Source organism: Notechis scutatus, chromosome 10 (assembly GCF_049901735.1).
Source record: "Notechis scutatus isolate UNSWTSFEM ecotype Mainland chromosome 10, rNotScu1.2, whole genome shotgun sequence".
Lineage (NCBI taxonomy): Eukaryota > Metazoa > Chordata > Lepidosauria > Squamata > Elapidae > Notechis > Notechis scutatus.
The window spans coordinates 5,041,654-5,058,535 of record NC_142018.1 but is presented as its reverse complement, the minus strand read 5'-3'; the positions used below and the strand labels follow the sequence as shown (position 1 = coordinate 5,058,535).

General features: G+C 47.2%; 1 protein-coding gene across 3 annotated transcripts in view; it reads left to right on the top strand.

Moving 5' to 3' along the window:
- The window catches only part of LOC113427285 (pre-mRNA 3'-end-processing factor FIP1-like), a 45,026-nt gene that overhangs the window by 11,657 nt on the left and 16,487 nt on the right, over positions 1-16,882 (top strand). For all 3 annotated transcript variants that reach the window (XM_087972002.1, XM_087971999.1, XM_087972000.1), the window contains exons 6-12: positions 592-702; positions 4,304-4,434; positions 7,335-7,459; positions 9,094-9,199; positions 11,774-11,939; positions 13,724-13,781; positions 15,304-15,359. In XM_087972002.1, the coding sequence (XP_087828128.1) occupies positions 592-702; positions 4,304-4,434; positions 7,335-7,459; positions 9,094-9,199; positions 11,774-11,939; positions 13,724-13,781; positions 15,304-15,359 (753 nt within the window). The remainder of the gene's footprint in view (positions 1-591; positions 703-4,303; positions 4,435-7,334; positions 7,460-9,093; positions 9,200-11,773; positions 11,940-13,723; positions 13,782-15,303; positions 15,360-16,882) is intronic.

Below are 16,882 nucleotides of genomic sequence, written 5' to 3'. Positions count from 1 at the left end.
TTCAATACAATCAAAATGGCTTGTAAGTCTATCTCAGACCATGCCAGGCGCTGTAACATATGGTATTTATAATGAGGCTTATTTAATTAGCACACTGACTTTGTTCTTTCCTTCCCTCCTTCCTTCATGTCCCTTCCCTTTCCTATTTCCTTCCTTCCTCTCTCTCTCTCTCTTTGTTTCTCTCTTCCTTTCTTTCCTTGTCTTTCTTTTCCTTCCTTCCTTCCTTCCTACCTTCCTTCCTACCTACCTTCCTTACCTTCCTTCCTTCCTTCCTTCCTTCCTTCCTTCCTTCCTTCCTTCCTTCCTTCCTTCCTTCCTTCCTTCCTTCCTTCCTTCCTTCCTTCCTTCCTTCCTTCATTGCCCCTACTTGCCATTGTTTTCTCCATGGAGCAAAACACTGCATTGTGTAGAGAAGCACGCACACACACACACGCACAAAGCTATTCTATTTGCAAATGGGCAGAACTCGGGAGCTGAAGCTAAATTTACCCAGGAAGAGGTTTCTCTCTGTTTGAGCTGCAGTTTTCTCAGCCTGGGAACAGCTCCGCAGCCAGCCTTAAGCACCCGCCATCTGTTTTCTTTTCTCCAAAGCCAAGTCGCAGCCTAAAGGTATTGATTTAGAGGCTTCGGGGAATATTAACGGCTTGCCAGTAATCGAGGTGGATTTAGAATCGTTTGAAGACAAACCGTGGAGGAAACCAGGTGGGGCCTCAAAGTTTCTTGTGGTAAATATGATCGACGGCTTTCTTTTTTTCCCCCCCGTAATTCGGTTTGGTTTGGCCTGGCATCACCGTCCTTGGTGAGGAGAGGTGAGGCAGGTGGACACAGTCTCCAATTTATGGGTATGGTCTCCATCCTGTGGTGTGAGGAAATCGGTTTACTTGGGGTTGGATAAATGGAGTCACGGCGGATTTTAATCCGCTAGCAATTGCCAACTCTAGGGGGCGCTGCTCATCTCCATTTCAAGGCCATTGGGCCAAGCGCTGTCTCAAGGCATTTCCGCGGTCATGTGGCCAGCATGACCTCACAGAGCACTGTGACCTTCTCACCGAAGTGGTACCTATTTATCTCCTTGCATTTGTATGCTAGGTTGGCAGGAGCTGGAACATTACCCTTGAGTGATGTTCGGGTCTCGGACCTGGGCTGCCGGCTTTCCAGCCCACAAATCCAGTGTCTTAACCGCTGAGGCACCACGCCGGGATTGGAGAGCTCAAACCAATTAGGGATGGGCATTTTAATCATTGTAGCTCAGCCTCTGAGCTTTGCCTGCCTCTTTTCATACAGAGAATTTCTCCTGGCTTTTTCTCTTGTTGCTCCTCAATTTGGAAACTGAAATGAAGAGAAAGAGGAGGGAGAGCCTCAGAGAAGAGAAATCTAAGTCAAAACCAGAAATGGAATTGGAGAGTCTTAAGACGGGACCCTCCTTAGTTCTGTCGAACATGGATGCATGGGAGAAGGGGATAGGTACATTTAAAGATGCAAGACTGATGGACTTTTGAGGTAGACCTGTCGGGCTTCAAAGCAAGAATGACACACAGTAATTTTTCCAAGCTGTGTTCTTTATTATTATTATTGTAACATTTTTTGAAACGCACCAGTGATCGAACATATGTGGACTTCAGTTCCTAGAATTCCACCGTCAGCATGTTTCAGGCTCAAAACCATCTTTCCAAGCTGAGATATATATTATTTTCACACCTATAAACCAAAATTCTTGGCAGACTGAGGACTCTACTTTCTGCACCTACAGTGTGTTCTTGGAACTATTAAGCAGGGGCTGTCTTCACCCTCTTTCACTCACACATGGTCTCTGGGCTGAGTTGCCTCTTACTCCTCTGGAATCAATTGCCTCCCTCCTGGGAATCCCCCTCCTCACCACATTCCATCACAAGTTCAGACTTGAACATCGAGGGGATGAATACTAAATCTGCTTTTATTATAGGATTGCCGTAACAGACTCTGGCCACTCTCAGTGCACCTCCTTCTCCCTGCCTTTCTCCATGAACAGAACCAGGGAGGGCCCAGCATGAGACGCTTTCTCAAGTTACATTCCGGCTTGGACTCAGATTTCTCTTATCTAATTTGCATCGCTTCCTCCTCGGAAGGTTATTCTCACAACCCTTACAGAAACAGATCTTGTTGGTAGATTTTTATTTTCCAAAAGGGAAGAAGGAAATTCTAGAGAAAACACCTAATTTGGAGTGTGGGGGTTTTGCGCCTTATTTAATCCAAGGAGCCACAAACATAGGTGTGAATGGCATGATTCCTGTTGCACAATCTGGGCTTCAACTCCCAGAATTCCCCCAGCCAGTTAGTTTTTTCAGCTCTGTTGTCCCATTTCAAACAACCATTAAACAAACGGTTCTAAGTGGACGGCTAATTTGTAACCATGATTTGTGCACCTGCTTTGAATCCTAGCTTCAGCAATAATGATTACAAACTGCCTTGTTGCCTTGAAGATGGATGCCATTCAGATACTCACCAGTTTTCTTCGGGATTATTGCCATTTGCATATGTGTCTCTGTCTTCATTAAATATGTTTCACCATAAATGTTCCCAGATTTCAGGACTTTGAGAATGTTTAAAAGATGAAACACTTGCTTTCACCCCCTACGAGCGGAAAGGACCCTTTTCATCTCACGATCACCAACCTAAACAAAAAAAAAATGGTGCCAAAATAATGGTCCCGCCCACTTTGGGTGTCCTCCGCTTTGTGGGCCACAAAAATGGGTTGGGCTTGCACGTGGCCTGTAGACCACGACTCATGAAGGCTGCCAGGTGATCTTCAGTCTCCACAGGACCTGATGACTAAGGTGTCTGGTGGTAACAGATGATGGAAATTATCCTTCAGCAAGAATGTTAAAAATTTCTACTCCTGGGAAAAAAAGAAAACCTTGCAATTGTGCTTAACTGTGGCCACAGCTGGCCCCAGTATTGGTGAAATATGACAGCAGAGATAATTTGCAATAATGAAAAAGGGCATTAAAATTCCCCATGAGTCATCAAAAGACAGAGAGAATGTACCTACGTGAGAGAATGAGGTGGAGACTTGAAGGATACAGTTGTTGATTATTCTCCAGATCATCTTTTATGATTCACTTTAACTAAGGTGGGCGTCGGCAACCTGTGGCTCCAGAGCCGCATGCGGCTCTTTGGGCCCTCTCCTGCAGCTCCGTATAGGCCACCACTGGCTGGCCCCGCCCCTCGCCCTCCCCTCGCAGTCACTCCTTACCTGAGAAGGTAAGGGTGACAGCGGTGGATGGTGAGTTGCTCCGTATTCCAGGGTGGCTGTGATGCGCTCCTCTACCTGCCTCTACTTCTGGCCCTGCTTGGTGCTGCGTGCACCTCGGCTGCTCGGGGAGATGCGCCACTTTCTCCGCCCTCAGACACTGGCCCAGCTGATGCTCCGCGTCGTAATGGGCTCCTGGAGGAGGAGAGGACACTGTCTCCCCCATTGTGAAGTGCGCTAAATTTAAGTGTGGTGTGCAAGGCGCTGCAAGAGCAGCGAGCAGGCCATGGAGACAGCGAGAGAAGCAACGTCCGTGTCTTGGGGCAGAGAGAAAGATGTGCATCTCCCCATATTCCTCTCACCTCCTCCATGGCCTGCTCGCTGTCACACACACACATGCAAGAGAGATGAGAGAGAAGGAGAGAAAGAGACTCTGTCTCTGAAAGAGAGATGAGAAAGGGAGAAATAGAGACAGAGAAAGAGAGAGAGAGAGGGAGAAAGGGAGAGGGAGGGAGAGAGAAGAGATACCTGTTTTCCACAGAAAACACCTGGAGCCACAAAACCTGGGTAGGTGTGGCTGGGGGGGTGTCATGTGACTAGGTGGGAGTGAGTGATGTTGAGTTGGCCCCGCCCACCCAGGTTTTGTGGCTCCCTGTGTTTTCTTTTCTCTGGGAAAGGGGTCTAAATGGCTCTTTCTGTGTTTTAAGGTTGCAGACCCCTGAACTAGGGAAGCGGTCTCCAAACTTGGCAACTTTATGGACTTCAACTCCCAGAATTCCCTAGCCAGCCATGCTGGGGTATTCTGGGAGTTGAAGTCCACAAGTTGCCAAATTTGGAGAGCCCTGAACTAAGAGGCGTAATACGTCAGCACCTCCTTGCTGTCCTCCTTCTTCCCGGTAACATTTTTTTCAGTGGAAGAATCCCAAAAGAAGATTCTTCTGCTGCAAAAAAGAAGTTGCTCCGAGCCATTTTTCCACTTCAGCCCCCCCGCCTCCGTCCCCAATTTCTTTCTGCTGGAAAAGTTGGCTTTCCCCGGAGAGCCCTTTCCACCAACGCGTTTCCATTTCTTCCCAGGTGCCGACCTTTCCGATTATTTCAACTATGGATTCAACGAGGAAACCTGGAAAGCTTATTGTGAGAAGCAGCGCCGGCTTCAGCTGGGCCTGGAGCCTTCGGTCTCCACCTCCACTGAAAACAAGATCACGGTAAAACGTGGAGCTTGGAAGCGGGTTTGGTTCCTTTGGTTCCACCGCTTGACAAGGGGTTTGTCAACCTGCCTGGGCTTGGAATGGTAGTTGGGGGACGTAATCCAAAAGCGGTATTAATGCAATAGGTAATCCTCGACTTACAACAGTCCATGGCCATTCCAAGTTGCAACGTCACTGGAAAAAAGGTGACTTAGGACCATTTTTTTTCACATTTAACGACCATTTCAGCATCCCCATGGCCAAAATTTGAATGTTTGGATACTGACTTGTATTTAGGACGGTTCCTGTGTCCTGAGGTCATGCGATGAACTTCTGCAACCTTCTTATAAGCGAAGTCAATGAGGAAGCCCGGTTTGCTTAACAACCGTGTTACTAACTTAACAACTGCAGTGATTAATTTAACGACTGAGGCAAGAAAGATCGTAAAACAGGACAAAATTCAATTAACAAATGTTTCATCTAGCAACAGAAATGGGCTCAATTATGGTCGTAAGTCAAGGATTACCTGTACAAGAACGTCGATTTTAAAGGCAATGAAGATGAAAAGCAAGTCAGTTTCTGAACTCAACATTTTGACCCTTTGGAGGGAGACAAAAGACAATCAGTTGCTTCTAGACCGTGGACCAAACCACAACCAGATTTAAGATGCCTGGACTTCAAATCCCCAGAATTCCCCTGTCAACTTCTGGGAGTAGAAATCCACCCATCTCAAAGCATGCTGGCTGGGGAACTCTGGGAGTTGAAGTCCACCCCTATTAAAGCTGCTAAGATGAGAAAGCACTAAACTTTTGCTTCCTGTATTAAGATGTACAATTAGGGTTAGGGCCTCTCTTCTCTTCCCACAATAGAAGAATGGACAGAAAAATGGAGAGAGCAAAATTAATCGTTTCAGTCAGAGAAAAGAATAGATCCAGTTTTGTTTCTGCTTGAATATCTACCTGAGCTTTGTGTTTGAGATAGAAAAGCGTGAAATCTTAACTATGGAATTTGCCAATTAGATTAGTCGTCCTTATAGAAATGGCTAGTATCTACTAAGGGTGTGAAAATAAAAAATATCGTATTCTACTGTGCTGAAAAAAGTTGGAAGTTAGTGCTTTTCTTTTCCATTTTCCCCTTATCCTACTACAGTTTCCCTTCCCCTTCCTTTCCCTTTCCCATTTCCCTACCATCTTCATTTTCATTTGTATCTTGTACTATGTTAATTTCAATTACAAGTAATGAAAAACAGAATGTACAATTTTGAAAACTCCTGTGCTTTTTGAAGAACTCTTGACAAACGGGGGTATAAAAATAGTCGAAGGCTTTTCAGTCCAATAAAAATAGCTGCTGTGAACACAGAAAGCTCAGGAGTTCCAGATTAAAAATTCGGTCCATCTGCGTCCCTTCTGCAATGGAACCTAACCCCTCTCCACTTTAAGGTGCTTTACCAAGGTAGTCCTCCACTTACGACCACAATTGAGAGGAGATTTTCCATTGTTGTTAAGTGAGTCACACCCAACTTTATGACCTTTTACCATGGTTGTTAAGCATATGATATTGTTGTCAATAACATTGTTATTAAGTGAATCTGGCTCCCCCCCACCGCCTTGGCTTGTAGGAAACTACCTGGGAAAGTCACGGATGGCAGTCAGACGACCTGGGGAAGCCAGAACCATCATATACACACAGATGTCCTCCTACAACAGTTCACTAAGCGACTCTTCAAAGTTACAACGGCAGTAAAAAAAGTGACTTATGACTGTTTTTCACACTTACTGTTAGGATTCCGGCACTTAACCCCAATTTAAATCATGCGTCTCAAGCCAAACTTCCAAAATTTCAAAAGGATTTATTGGGAGTCAAACATGTCCGTCACGGCCTGGGTGTAGCCGACTCTAAGACACATCATTCATTGTCACTCTTGACCCTGGTTTTCCCCCACCCCCTGGGTGTATCATAATTCATATTCTCCAATGGGACACATCCATAGCCCAGAGTCATCAGTCATGCTCTCCAGTTTGAATTTTGCATAGCAGAAACTTCGATCACCTAGTTTACTATCTTTGAAAACATTTATGGAATGCAAGCTGCCCACTGCTCCCCCCCATTTTCTCTTGGCAACTCTAAAAAGACCATAGAAATATTTTATAAGTTGACATTTCCGACCATTATAGCCTCTTGATGGTCGCCTGATTAAAATTCAACTGCTTGGGAACCTGACTCATATTTATGACGGTTCCAGTGTCCCGGGATCACATGATCCCCTTTTGCGACTTTCTGACAAGCGAATTCAATGGGGAAGCCAGATTTGCATAACAACTGTGTTATTCACTTAACAACTACTGCAGTGAATTCTCTTGACAACTGTGGCGAGTAAAATCGTAAAATGGGGCGAACTCACTTAGCAACTCTCTCACTTAGCAATAGAAATTGTGGGCTCTGTTGTGGTCATAAACCGAGGACTACCTGTATATGCCAAATTTTTGTTCTCCTGACTGTGGGGAAGCTGCAACGGTTGTAAGTGCGAGCATGCGGCTTCTCCCAAGTAGCCTTTTCAGCCCAGCTGGATCGGAAGAATCCTCTTGGATGAAGCAGCGAAATGTTTCAAACCAAAGAAAGAAAAGAAGCCCAGTTACCACGACTCGACTACCAGAGGGTTGTCAGTCCCTTTTTCTAGTTCCTTTGGAATTTCAAACGGTCGCTAAACGAATGGTTGCAAGTCAAGGACCACCTGTGGCTGCAGAAAAGAATTCCGTCTCCTGGAAAGCAGCAGGAGCGAAACGGTCCCTCTGTCCGTTTAAAGTCGACTTTCTTTAGTTAGTGAGAAAAATGATGGTTTCAATTGGAGGATGAGGAAAAACATCTCAGATTGAAAAGGTCATGGTGGCCCTGCAATGTGGTTCTTGTTTTTTCTAAAGGTTCAACAAGGAAGAACTGGCAACGCCGAGAAGGAACCCGAGAACAACATCATCAAGATGGATTTTAAAACTGATTTTGTTGCCCTCGTTGGCGGAAGGATAAAAGCGGGGCCTCCTCCAAACAGGTACCAAAGGGACCCCTCTTGGGTGGCTGTTTTTGACAGAGGTTTGCTTTCTCCAGGGTTTGGAGCCTTTATCTCCAAACTGACCAAGGCTTCCTAGACCGTAATTAAGCACACGCTTAGTCCAAACAACTCTCGTTTTATTTCAGCGCTGGGAATGATGCTTATTCCCAGCCGATAATGAGTCCCAAACTGTCCCTCGAGATAAGCACCCACCTTTATCTCCTTTGAATGGCTGCCAACAACAAAAGTGCCGAACGAACTGTAAAAAGCCAACCAAAGTACAAAGTCCACACAGAGCTTCAAGGATTAATCGAAACAAAGCGAACGACTTTGCTTCCTGCAAAGGTTTCTCTACCTTTGCACTTTCTTTATACCTTATGGGAGGGGCAATCACCTCCAAGCCTTACTCCTGAGTTGCCCCTTTTGCCCCAACTGCTCTTGCCTTCTAGCAGCTCTGCGCACACACGCACTGGGAACAGGCTCCCCTGGGTCCTCTGCCTCGCTGCTGCCAGATTCTGGAGACTCCGGAGTCAGCACCCCACTCCCAGATGGTCCTGGCCTCATCTCTGCATCAGATGCAGGACCCTCGTCCGAGTCCTCCCCAGACTCCCGGACTGGTCCCCATTCTTCCCCACTGTCCGATTCCGCTGCCGTCTGCACCAGCTGCTGGTGAACCACAACACTTACTCACAAGCAGCTTAAAGTACCCCATGAATCATCTCAGAGCCCCGAACTTCTCCAGATGAAGGAATCTTACCCTTCCAGGCAAGCTAGAATTCAGGGAAGCCCAGACCCATCCCCTCCAGGGAAGATCTAGATGGTCACCCCAAGCAAGCTTGGTCAACGCTGTGGGTGGAAAGATGGCCGTGTCCTGAGCTTAAGGCAGATCCATCAGGTTTCCCCCAATCAAGGCTTGCCCCATTTTGGTTAGCAAATGCCTCAAAGCAAAGGGCTCAGCCATCTGGCCCTTCAAATATTGTTATTTGAACAAATATTCAAACAAATATTGTTCATTCCCTAGAGCAGGGGTCCTCAAACTTGGCAACTTTAAGACTTGTGGACTTCAACTCCCAGAGTTCCTCAGCCAGTTCCCTGCTAGATAAAAGAATTGTAACACTCCTGTCTCTAGCATAGCATAAAATAATGTCCCCAAAAGCAAGAGGCAGGTCAGTTTTTGATGGTTTTCTGATGGTTTTCTGATAGTAAATTCTGCTTTATCCAGGCAGTTGGGAAGCAAATGCCCCAATGGGTGGGATTCAAACTTTTTTTTACTACCAGTTCTGCGGGCGTGGCTTGGTGGGTGTGGCAGGGGACGGATACTGTAAAATCTCCAGTCAGAAGTAGGATTGGCTGGTTCTCCAAACTACTCAAAATTTCTGCTACCGGTTCTCCAGGACTGGTCAGAACTGTCTGAATCCCACCTCTGATTAATGCCCACAACATTGCACAAAATAAAATTGTTAACGCATTGGAACTAAAATCATCATCAAATTGTGATGGTGTGCAGTATGCAGTTGTCACAAGATGGGAGTTGAGTGTGTGTTTACAGCATCCTTTACTCCAGTGATGAGCTGTGTTACAGGAAGAACAATGTGGTCAAGATCAGCTGCTGATGGGCCTTCTTTTGGAAACAGGAAACTGGGTGGGACAATCGACGTGATTGGTGGACAGGCTGGCACCATCCGGAGGGTAGAAGGAAGGCGGCGTGACAAACACGCTTCTGAAGAAAATCCCATTCAGGTAAGAACTGAAAGGGACCTCAAGCCTTGCACCCTCTTCACTTTCAATCCAGATTAGACATTCCTGATTGGGGTAAGACCACACTTGGGACAGTGTATCCATTTCTGGTCACCAGAATATAAAAAAAAGACGTTTAGACCCTAGAAAGTGTGCAGAAAAGAGCAGCAAGAAAAATGATAAGGCACCCGGAGGCTAAACTGTATGAGGAATGGTTGAGGAAGCTACTGTAAGTATGTCTAGAAGAGGATCAAAACGGCCTCTTGATTCATGGCGTATATTCATATTTGTGCAGATAGTTGCTTTAGTCTGGCAAGATTCTGTCTGTAGGCAAATAACAAAGTAAAGTCTTAACAAAGAGAAGGACCAGGGGTGACACAATAGCAGGCTTCCAATATTTGAGGGGCTGCCACAGAGAGGAGGGGGGTCAGCCAATTCTCCAGAGCATCTGAAGCAGGACTGTTTGTCTGAAAAGGAATAAGGTTTCCTGCTTGAGCAGGGGTTGGACTAGAGGACCTCCAAGGTCACTTCCAACTATGTATCTTGGTATGCAAGGTTGGATGTTCCTCCCCTCTACTCCATTTTAAAATGTTCCTCTTCCTTCAAACTACAGTACGTTGAACGTCATCTGAAGATCTGTCTCAATATAGTACATCCCAAAATAATCTTTAAATCTACCGGCATCTTCCTTTTTGGTTTCCTCAAACTATAAATGATCATGCTGGAGCCCATCATGATTGTTAAATGACTTAATAATCAGCCGTCAACACCCTAATTAACAACTAAAAGCTACCCACAACCAGGAACTATATACGGTAAATAGAAGATAGAATTACAGAAGGGACCTCGGAGGTCTTGCAATCCAACTCCCTGCACAAGCAGTGTACCATTCCAGACAAGTGGCTGTCCAGTCTCTTCTTAGAAACTTCTGTGGTCAGAGCACCTACAAGGCAAGCTGTTCCACTGATGGTTGCTTCTCTCCCTGAATAGTTTCCATCCGTTGCTCCTGGTCCTGCCTCCTGGTGCTTTGATAAATAGCTTGACGGCCACCGCCTCTCTGGGGCAGCCCCTCAAATACTGGAACACTGCTATCATGTCTCCCTGGCCCTTCTTTCCACTAGAGTAGGCATACAAAATGTGTATGTATAGTGCATGTGTTGTCGGGCGGGATTCAAAATTTTTAACAACCGGTTCTGTGGGCGTGCCCCCCCCCCACACTCCATTTTTTTGGCCTGGGCCTCAGGGAAGCCTCCTGGGGGGTCATTTTGGCTCCCAGGAAGCTAAAAAAATGGAGTGCGGGGTGGGGAGGATAGTACACACACACACACACACACACACACACACACACACACTTTTTGCTTCCTAGGCCTCAGGGAAACCTCCTGGGAGAAGCAGTAAGACAGCGAGAGGGATCCCGGCACAGCTGATCATTGAAACAGCTGATTGTCGGCAGGGAAAAAGAAGGAGTGACCGGGCGGGGGAGAATACAGTGATGTTGGGCGTGGGTGCAATGTTGCACATGTGCGATAAGGACTGACTGGGAAGGGAGGGGTGGGCGGAGAGGGGCGGGGCCCGCCAGAGACACGATTTGCCGGTACTCTGAACTGCGCAGAATCATAACAACCAGTTCCATAGAACCAGTCCGAACCGGTAGAATCCCACTCCTGTGAGTTGTACTAGAACTACAACCCAGGGAACAGCCCAGCCACACAGAGAGACGTTCCCTGAGGATGGGCTCCAGCACAAGCCTGAAAGCTTGGAGGAAGAAACCTTTGGTCCCTACGACCAACTCCGATCGGATCTTGCGCCCCTGAGGTCTTCAGTGCCGGGAAAGCTCCCATCCTTATTTCAGTCCTGAAATGTTTCTGCTTCTTGAGGTAAAAAGAGGCAAATATTTGTAGCTCAGGCCTTGGCGGTTTCCTTGCAGAGACAGCCTTCATCTGAGGGCTGAATATGCAGGTAGTCCTCGACTTACAACAGTTTGTTTAGTGACTGTTCGAAGTTACAGCAGCACTGGAAAAAGTGATTTAGGACCATTTTTCACACTTATGACCTTGGCAGCATCCCCGTGGTCACATGATCCCCTTTTGCGACCTTCCGACAAGCAAAGTCAATGGGGAAGCCAGATTCACTTAACAACCGGGTTACTCGCTTAACAACTGCAGCAATTCACTTAACCATGGTGGCAAGAAAGGTTGCAAAATGGGGCAAAACTCACTTAACAAATGTCTCACTTAACAATGGAAACATTGGGCTGAATTGTGGTCGTAGGTCGAGGACTACCTGGCTTCAAAAACTTCCATTCTGCAGCCATGAACTCTGAACTAAACTAGGCAAGCGAGTAAGGATCTCCACAGGAGACCTGAAACTCTGGAAAGTCGCCTTCTTGTGTCCCCACCAGCATTTCAAGTGTCCTTCAGGGTTGCTTTGATTCGGTTGGGTTTCTGTTGAGGACGTTGTCCTTCCATTCTCCTGCATCCCCCTGGCCTTGCAGTCGGAGGCATTTCCTGCTTTGGGGCTTCCTCTTGTTCTCCTGAAAGCCTCACCTGTTTAATCTTCTGTGCTCTCCCTTGAAAGGTACTTGGAGACCATGGGAGCAAAACCCAGCCTGCTCAGCCCCCTCAGCAGCAGCCCTTTGTGCCCCCGGCAGCCCCACCTCCGGCGTTAAGTGGGCCCCCTCCCCACTTCCTCCATCCTCCGCCGCCACCAGTGGCCTCTGTCCCACCTCCCCTCCATCCTCCAGGTAGGTGTCCCTGCTAGTACAGATACTAAAACCAGAACTAGGACACAAAACCATCTTGGTCGTTAAGTATGAGGCGTTGAGCCAGAAGTCTGCTCTGGCATACACTTGCAGGACAATTGCCTTGGGCTTCAAACTGGAGAGGCTCTTGCTTTTAAATTGCATGGGGAGAATGATTTACTCCTCGGGAGAAACTCTGTTTCTGCAGAGAAGATTGGAAAGAGGCCAGTCCAGAAGAGGGAGCCGTGCAAGAGGCAGCCTTGACAAAGGATTGCTTAGGTTGGGGTGAAAAGAGAAAATCTCCTTCAACTCCAGCTCAACTCCTGGGCCATCCACCACCAAGTGGTTTGATGTGGTCTCCTCCCATTTCTTACTGCTTGCATTTCCCTGGCTAGCTCACATCCCTGATATTACCTGGTGGTCTCCCACCCAAGGACTAAAATCAGGTGGTCCTTAGTTTTTCTGAGATTATCTAAAGAAATAAGGAACATTTCTCTTAACCTCGTGAGGCACATCCACACCTAAGCATCAGAGTGGCTTTTTCAAAACGTTCCCATTTTGATTTACATTCAACCATACATACGTATCTTTGCGATCTTTATCCTGGTTAATTGTAAACTGGGTTGTCAATGTGATGTGTAGTTCCTCTGTACGTATATACATGTATGGTGTACATACCACCTTTAGTTTCCTGGAAGTAAAGACTCTTTCCTAGAAAAGCAGGGGAGAACCAGGATTTGTCCCAGTCTGAGCTACTCGGGATCTGGAGGTTGCTGAATCAGCAATGCGGTGATTGGGTGGGTTGGAGCCAATGTCAGATAAGCCCTTCCTGCCTTTTTAAGGCATGATCTTCTGCCATGTGTTCCTCACTTGAGACCTTCTAGGAACAGGGGTCTCCAACCTTGGCCACTTTAAGCCTGGTGGACTTCAACTCCCAGAATCCCCCAGCCAGCTTTGCCTTCCCTCCTTCCGAGGTGGGTAAAATGAGGACCCAGATTGTTGGGGGCAATAGGCTGACTCTGTAAACCATTTAGAGAGGGCCGTAAAGGACTGTGAAGTGGTATATAAGTCTAAGTGCTATTGCCCTTCCTTCCTTCCTTCCTTCCTTCCTTCCTTCCTTCCTTCCTTCCTTCCTTCCTTCCTTCCTTCCTTCCTTCCTTCCTTCCTTCCTTCCTTCCTTCCTTCCCTCCCTCCCTCCCTCCCTCCCTCCCTCCTTCTTTCCTTTCCTTTCCTTCCTTCCTTCCTTCCTTCCTTCCTTCCTTCCTTCCTTCCTTCCTTCCTTCCTTCCTTCCTTCCTTCCTTCCTTCCTTCCTTCTTTCCTTCCACCCACCCACCCACCCACCCACCCATGGTGCACAGTGGTCAGAATGCATTATTGCAGACAAATTTTGCCCACTGTCAGCAGTTCGATTCTGACCGGCTCAAGGTTGACTCAGCCTTCCCTCCTTCCGAGGTGGGTAAAATGAGGACCCGGATTGTTGTGGGCAAGAGGCTGACCCTGTAAACCCACTTAGAGGAGGCTGGAAAGCACTACAAAGCTGTATATAAGTCTAAGGGCTATTGCTATTTAGCATTATCAGTTGACGGAACTGGAGGAAGTGCAGTGGGATGACTTGTGGCATCTAGACAGGCAGGTGTTAAGGGATTCCATCACTGGCATAAGATAGGAGGGGAAAGGTGGGTTTTTTTTTCAGCCTCCCCCCCCCCAAGAGAAAGAAGGGCTGGCCCTAGAGTGGCCCTCACGTCTTCCAACGATGATGACTGATTGTTCTTCTTACTATTAACAGGGCTGTTTCCTCCTCCTCTGGCTCCTCTTCCAGCTCTCTTGATCCCCACGCTGGATAGGTAAGTGAGACTTCGATGGGCACTGTGGCTGCTGGTTCAGGCCATTTGCTCAGAATCCGGGGGCGGGGAGGGGAACTGGACTTCCAGTTGGCTCCAGCATTGGACAGGGGGCTTCCTTTGTGGCTTAAACACTTAGAACTTTTGGGGCTCTCAAAGTGTTTAAGGTTGCCGACCCCTGGCCTAAGGAAAGTACATAGCATATTAAAATAACACACTTCGCTTGAAAACGTCACGCTGGCTGGGAATTCTGGGAGTTGAAGTCCACATCTCATCAAGTTGCCACGGTTGAGAGATACTGGTCCGGTTGTAGATTTTGTGCAATCGTTGCACGGATTCTTGGCGTCCCTCCCTGTTAAGCAGCGAGTGCAGGATGAAGAGCCAGGGCTTTCTGAACCAGGGGGATAAACGAACCGTGCAAAAAACATCGCAATCCCTGGCTTGGATGGCCTAAGGGGATCCCGTGGATTTGGGAGGAAACGCCTCATTTTCAGCAGACTCTCGTAGAAGTGGGGTGGCGCTTCCGCCTTCAGAGAAAATGTCCAGCAGGGTTAGGGTCCAGCTGAGAAGCCCTGGGAGGAGCCAACGGCCCGTCTGCTTGGCTGGAAAGCTCCACACATGCAACTTGGTTGGGAAGACCAGGATTCTGCTTGCGAGCTTTCTCCTCTGGCTCGATCCGTTTGTTCTTCAGTACGCTAGTCCTCAACTTACAGTTCACTTAGTGATCAACGGCACTGAAGAAAAGTGACTTAGGACCCCTTTTCACTTATGAAGTCGCAGCCTCCCCCTGGTCACATTTGGATGCTTGACAGGTGATTCACACTTAATGCCAGTTGCAGTGTCCTGGGGGTCACATGATCCCCTTTTGGGACCCTCTGACAAACTCAGTGGGGAAGCCAGATTCACTTAGCAACTGGGTTACTCAACTTATCAACTGCAGAGATTCACTTAACAACCGTGGCAAGAAAGGTCGTAAAATGAAGCAAAACTCCCTTAACAACTGACTTGCTTAGCAATGGAACTGTTAAGCTCAGTTATGGTCGCAAGTCGAGGACTAGCTGTATTGGAATTGCTCAGTGCTTTGCATCACCGTGCTGGTCCCAGTGGATAAATCAACCAAGGTATGTTTGCTCAGGCAATGGATTACAGGCAGCTGTAAGAGCAACAGCCCTTAGACTTCTATACCTCACCATCCTGTTTTATGGCATTCTCTGAGCGGTGCACAGGATCAGCAATCTGGGTCCTCATTTTACTGACCTCGGATGGCAGGCTGAGACAATCTTGAGCCGGTGGGAATCAAACTGCCCAAATGCTGGCAGCCGGCAGTAAGCGGAAGTAGCCTGCAGTACTGCACTCTAACCACTGCGCCACCGCGGCTGCTCTAAGGAACGGAGGGAGTTGTGTCCAGAGAGAATCCAATGAGGATTATCATTTCCCTTCCCAATTTGATTTTTCAGCCTGACTTAATGATGGGGATTAGATGTCGCTAACCCTTCTTGTGTGTTCTCTCCCTCTCTCCTCAAAGCCAGCCTGCCAGCTACAGCAACCGACAGCCGCCTCCCTTCGGCTACAACTCCACAGGTGAGCCCCTCCGAGCCCTTGCAGCAGATAGGCGGAGTGGATTGTTGTTTTGCACAACCCACAACGAGTCACAAGGATTGGCCAGTTCAGCTCTTGTGGGTCAGCTCTGGACTCTCCTGTGATTGTCCTGCCTTGGCTGATTGTGGAGGTCATCTCCACCAAAGTAGACTTAGTAGAACGTCCTGCAATGCTGCAGGATTCTGGCCTTTTCCTCCTCTTTCTTCCCTCAGGGCATCACTTGGATACAATTGTTAAACTGGAGTTTTGTGATGATGTTTTTTATGTGTGCAATTATTATCTCTTCCTTTCACATGTCAATGAATATGAATTTGCAAAGGTTTTCGCCTTTCCGCATATGCCTTATTCTTGTGACCCGAAAAAGACCCCACCCCAAATTGTGTTCCAGTGGATCACCACGGACTTTTCACTGTCCCTGTGTGTGTGTCATTGTTAGGCAGCTGTTACCACTGACCTTGTGTGAAAATACACACCCTTCTTCATTCAGGCTAAAGCTGTTGCTTCTTTTCCAGCAGAAAAAAAAGAAACTTCTGTGCAAAACAATTGCAAGTTACACATAGTTCTGTGCATTTGTATAGGATTAATTTTCTGAATTGAGGACTCAACCTGTATGGGAAAGGTTACCACAAGGATTCCATACCATGTCCAATAATACCTTCTATGACACTTTAATACTAACTGATGTATACATATAGATTACCCTACCTTCTCCTGTAAGTCTAATTTCCCAAAGGGGTATCTTGAAATCATGCTGATATCTTCTGGGCCTTCGTCCTGAAGGACTTACTGGGGATCAGTGATAATGACCACCTTGACATTAAGAAATATTTATTACAGCAGGGGTCTCCAACCTTGGCCAAAGCTGGCTGAGGCATTCTAGGTGTTGAAGTCCACAAGTCTTAAAGTGGCCAAGGTTGGAGACCCCTGTATTACAGTGTTCAGTGAGCTCTGTATAGTATAGCTGAATTCTTGTCAAGGACAGAATGCCAAAGGCTTCAGGAATAGCAATAGCACTTAAGACTTATATACTGCTTTACACTGCTTTCCTGCCCTCTCTAAGCGGTTTGCAGAGTCAGCCTATTGCCCCCAACAATCTGGGTCCTCATTTTACCCACCTTGGAAAGATGGAAGGCTGAGTCAACCTGGAGCCTGGTGAGATTCGAACTGCCAAATTGCAGGCAGCTGGCAGTCAGCAGAAGTAGCCTGCAGTATTGCACCACTGTGCCACCACAGAAAGAAAGCTGCTTAACATTTGCCATAGCAGGATCCATCATTAAACAGGATTTGTGGCAAAGGGAGTCGCTGAGACATATTTTATCCTCAAGGGACACTTGGAGTTGACAAAGCATCTCTTTGAAGAGCAGGTGGAAGTAAGTGCTTTGTCCATCACTGCAATAATAAAATGTTCTGCAGGACAAGGATTTTTTACATCAAGATAGTGGAGCTTCCATAGTTTAGGGATGTGATATTTCTCCCCCTTTGGCATAAGGAAGATATTACTCATG